Source organism: Vespa crabro, chromosome 17 (genome assembly GCF_910589235.1).
Source record: "Vespa crabro chromosome 17, iyVesCrab1.2, whole genome shotgun sequence".
In the NCBI taxonomy this organism is placed as follows: Eukaryota; Metazoa; Arthropoda; class Insecta; order Hymenoptera; family Vespidae; genus Vespa; species Vespa crabro.
In genome coordinates, this window is record NC_060971.1 from 2,910,826 (window position 1) to 2,915,825 (window position 5,000).

The 5,000-nt window shown below is 32.8% G+C and overlaps 1 protein-coding gene across 3 annotated transcripts in view; it reads left to right on the plus strand.

The window, feature by feature from the left end:
- LOC124430212 (heterogeneous nuclear ribonucleoprotein L) overlaps window positions 1-5,000 on the plus strand; it is a 105,474-nt gene that overhangs the window by 93,900 nt on the left and 6,574 nt on the right. For 2 of the 3 annotated variants that reach the window (XM_046976461.1, XM_046976462.1), the window contains one exon: window positions 3,710-3,802. The exons of the other annotated variant lie outside the window; for it this stretch is intronic. In XM_046976461.1, the coding sequence (XP_046832417.1) occupies window positions 3,710-3,802 (93 nt within the window). The remainder of the gene's footprint in view (window positions 1-3,709; window positions 3,803-5,000) is intronic. 3 annotated transcript variants of the gene reach the window in all.

A 5,000-nucleotide genomic window follows, 5' to 3' on the forward strand; every position in this document is an offset into this window, starting at 1 on the left:
ATTTATTTCTTTTTTTTTTTGTTCGCATTTAATTAAGTTCAAGTTATTCGTACGAGGAAAAAAAAAATAGAAATAATGAATTATTTTCGGATACTTTAATTGAAGAAAATACGATCTTATGACGTAAATTCGTTCGAAATTTTTGAAATTAGAAACGATTAACCAAGATAGACACTTTTTTCTTCTTTTTACTTTTTATTTCCTCTCTCTCTCTCTCTCTTTTTTCTTTTTTTTTTTTTTTTTGAGATTAGTCACACAAGAGACAAACGAAATCTCTTGACAAATCGTTAAAAGTAATCCTCAATGGAATTGGATAAAACGTCTGCATAGGTACATACATAGATATATACATAGATATTGCATACATATATACATACATACATACATACATGCATACATACATACATACATACATACATATATATATATCTTGAATAATCACGAAGGAGATAATAAATTTTGTAATAGCAATATATTTGACTCGTAAATAACGACAAATTAAAAACTTACGTATATGTTTTCTAATTGGATAGAAATCGAAAAAAAAAAGAAAAGAGAAAAGAAAAACCATACCGGCGGACATTGATTTTTTTCTTTTTTTTTTTTTTTTCTATCACTTCTCGTTCGACGCGTCAATTTCGACGATTTCTTGTTCGCCATTGTTATTTTTTTTTTATAAAAAAAAAAAAAAAATAATGAGTAAATAAATAAATAAATAAATAAATAAATAAATAAATAAAAGAAAAGAAAAGAATAAAAGCGAGCCATGCGAGAATTCACAAAAACGTGGCTACTACATATTACATTTCGATGATTTTGAAATGGTTGTGAATATATATATATATATATATATATATACCGGCTGTATATAGGATCGTTAAGGGGTGCTACTGCCGTTATTCTCGAGTGACGAATGATCACAACGTACATGTAGTTACGATATATCATCAACCCCCATAACAACAACGTGCTCGGTAAAGCACGACAGCAATCGATATTGACGTCTCTTTAACGACAGTTGTCCTTAGCAACACGAAATACACTTTTCTTTTACGATTGATTTACAACAGTTTCTTTTTTTTTTTTTTTTTTTTTACATGACTACATCGTAAAAAATCACAAAGTATTTGTTTTTGATATTTCGATCGGTTTATACACTTTCTATGTCAAAGATCGATCATATTAATGATCACGCATTAAATATATAAATATATATATACATATATATATATATATATATATATATATATTTATATTATAATTGTATTAATATTATCACATTTGTTTCTCATTAATAATAACTTTCTTTTTACGATTTTACATTTTTATTCTACAGATTGATGATGATTTATTGCATTTCCCGAATATATGACCAATAATGATAGAAATTAGTTAAGTAAATGTATATATGTGTATCTCTCTCTCTCTCTCTCTCTCTTTTTCTCTCTCCTTCTCTCTCTCTCTCTCTCTCTTTCTCTCTCTCTCTCTTCCCAAATCCACTCTCTTTTTTTTTAGAATAATACAAATACATATATCTTTATCAAACAGCTCTAAATGTTAAACAGCTTAACATATGAAATTTGTATATGTTCAATCACATATGTTATATATGATTTGACATTATAATATATATATTATTATATATTATATATAATAATATATATAATAATATATATTGATATATAATAATAAATATATTATATATATATATATGTATATAATATATTATATAGATAACGCGTATTAGATAACTTGTTAGACAAACGTTCGATGATAATAACGTTTGCTGACTAATGATTAATCAAATTATAACCTTTCACACAATGTATTTGAAAGTTTGTCTATGAAGTGCAGTTAGATACATTGGTATGTGATTATTATATAAGGTTGTGAGTTTCGTCCAGATGCTTGAGGTTTCAAAGTTCCACGTTCGGCTTGCCAACGTGGAAGATAATTCTAATAGTCGACCTGAAACAAGAACCCCCGAGTATCAAACTATGTCCGTCTGTAGTACGGACGGCGACCTCCATTAGAGGCACGTTCGACGTTTAATTTTGTCCGTGATAGCGTGGTTCAAGTACATACACAACGCGTACACCAAACTCATTTCCTTTCAATCTCAACATCGTTCGACCTAGTGAGAGAATGCAAAAAATAAAAAAGGGGTGGTGGGGTAGGGGGCTCGAAACAGGAGGGGGAAAAAATTCCAGGTTACACACAAGTACGGACACGTAAGAGACACCCATTTTTCGTGTTTTAATCTCTCCGTCTCTCTCTCTCTCTCTCTCCCTCTCTCTCTCTCTCTCTCCCTCTCCCTCTCTCTCTCTCTCTCTCTCTCCTCGTCCGTCCGTCCGTCCGTCCGTCTGTCTGTCTGTCTGTCTGTCTGTCTATCCGTCTCTCTCTGTCTCTCTCACTCTCTCTCTCTCCTCTCTCTCTCTCTCTCTCTCTCTCTCTCTCTTTATTTCTTTATTTTTTTTCGTTTTTTTTTGTTCTTTTTTTGTTTTTTTTTTGTAATATCGTCCTTTAGATTCCTATTCGGTAAGATCTCATCTCGTTTTCTTAGTGATATTAATTCATCTAGCGACATATATACAAATACATGGCGCATTTATACATATATATATATATATATATATATATATATATATATATATATATATAAGGTCGAGTTAAACGTCGTTCAGTCATCGTTAAGGTTCCCTCAGGTCATTGCGCATCGCTTATTGATGACGTCAAAGACGAAAAGTGGAAGTTTCTAATAAATTGCGATTCGAATTTCTTTTTTTTTTTTTTCTTTTTTTTTTTCTTTTCTTTTTTTTTTCTCTTTATGGATTTCCCGTCGGTTTGATCCATTATCAAGTAGGGTGTTCAAATGTTTTTGAGTAGTTAGAGTCACGTGTCTCCCTAGTACTCCAGTTCAATCGTATGCAGGAATATTACTTATCTGTTTTTTTTTTTCTTTTACCTTTTTTTTATATATATATATTTTTATTTATTTATTCATTTATTTTATTTTATTTTATTTTATTTATTTTTTTTTTTTTTTTTCTTTAATCACGCAGATAGAATGCTACAGAAAGAGGAAAGAGAAAAAAGAAGAAGAAAAAAGAACAAAAAAAAAAAAAAAGAAAGGAAGAAAACGATCGTTCGATTAATAAAAACATCGTTCACGTAAAAGCTATCGACGAAAATGTTTAATGTAAAAATAATTGAAAGTGATAGATGACTTTTTTTTTTTCTTTTCGTATTACTTATTTCTCTCTTTGTTCGATTATTCATTATTATTATTATTATTATTATTTTTTTTTTCCCTTTCAAATGTACTCTCCTCTCGCATTACAATTAATTTTAATTTGATATTATATATTGCTCGTTGATTGACAATAGAGGGAGAGAGAGAGAGAGAGAGAGAGAGTAAAAAAAACAACGAGAATAGAAAAACGGAGAAAATAAAATGGAAAGAAAGATACAAAAAAAAAAAATAAATAAATAAAAGAAAAAGAAAAGAGAAATCAAAAAAGAAAAAAAAAAAAGAAAGAAAAAAACCAATCAACGAAAAACCAAAAAAAGACAAACAAACAAACAAAACAAAACAAAACAAAACAAAAAAAAAAAAAGAACGAACGAACGAAACGAACGAAACGAACGGTATTTAATTAGTTTACTTCTCGTAGCGTTCGGATCGCATGATTTTTCGTCTTTTTTCCAGGATCGACCGCGCATAAGAACGATGCGACGGGTAACGGAAGACCGGCGCCCCTCTTGGCGGAACCCAGATACGGTGCCGCGCCCCAACCATACGGTGAGGAGTAAAGAGAGACCGATAAGGAATCGACTTGCAATCGCTGCTGACCTATCGAACGAAATGACTCGTCGTTTAGCGAGACGCATCGATCGGTACCCTAGGCGACAGAGCCCAGCGCTACTTCGATTTCCATCGGCTTTTCGAACGTTCTTTTCTCTCTCCTTTTCTCTCTCTCTCTCTCTCTCTCTTTCTCTCTCTCTCTCTCTCTCTCTTTCCATCTTTCTTTCTCTCTCTTTCTTTTTTTTCTTCCTCCTCCTCCTCCTCCTCCTTCTTCTTCTCCTTCTTCTTCTTCTTCTTCTTCTTCTTCTTCTTCTCTTTCTTGAAACCCTGCCACCACCTATCCATCCTCTCCACCCCTTTTTCCATCATACCCTCTTACCCAATCCACCATCTCTTCTTTTCTCCTTTAGATCGAAGAAAATCACTTTCCAAGATATTGCTCGATGGTAGAGACAGCTCGCTTACTGTAATGTCGCACCCACACGCATAGCTTTTCCAATTATAATGTATAGAGAGAGTTTTTTTTTTTTTTTTTTAAGTCCAAGGCGTGCCTTTGAAAATATTTCAATAAGTATTTTCTTTTTATTTTCTTTTTTTTTTTTCTTTCTTTCTTTTTTTCTTTTTTTTTTTTTTTTTTTCCTTCTATCTCTATCTCCGGTCTTTTAACCTTACCGGGGTAAGAACGACAACAACGACAAAAGAAAGAAAAAAAGAAAAAGAAGAAGCAGATAGGAAGAAAAAAAAGGAACAGAAAAATAAATGGACGAACGAACGAATAAAAATATTTCACGTGATATAAAATGGCCGCGCCACCCGGTGTCGGCGCCGGTGGCGCCCTCCTCCTGACACCGTTGCCCATTTCGAATATTTTTTATACGCGATATAATATTAAAAATAATCATCGTCATCATTTTTATTCATCATCATCATCGTAGTCGTAGTAGTCGTCGTCGTCGGCATCTTCGTCGTCGTCGTCATCTTCGTCGTCGTCGTCGTCGTCGTCGTAGTAGTCGTCGTCGTCATCCTTGTCGTCGTCGTCGTCGTCATTGTCGTCGTCGTCGTTGTCGTCGTCGTCGTTGTCGTCATCGTCGTCGTCGTCGTCGTCGTCATCATTGCCATCGTCATCATCATCATCATTATCATCTTCATCTTCATCATCTTCGAGGTAATTAATTCGATCGACGTGTTGATGGTG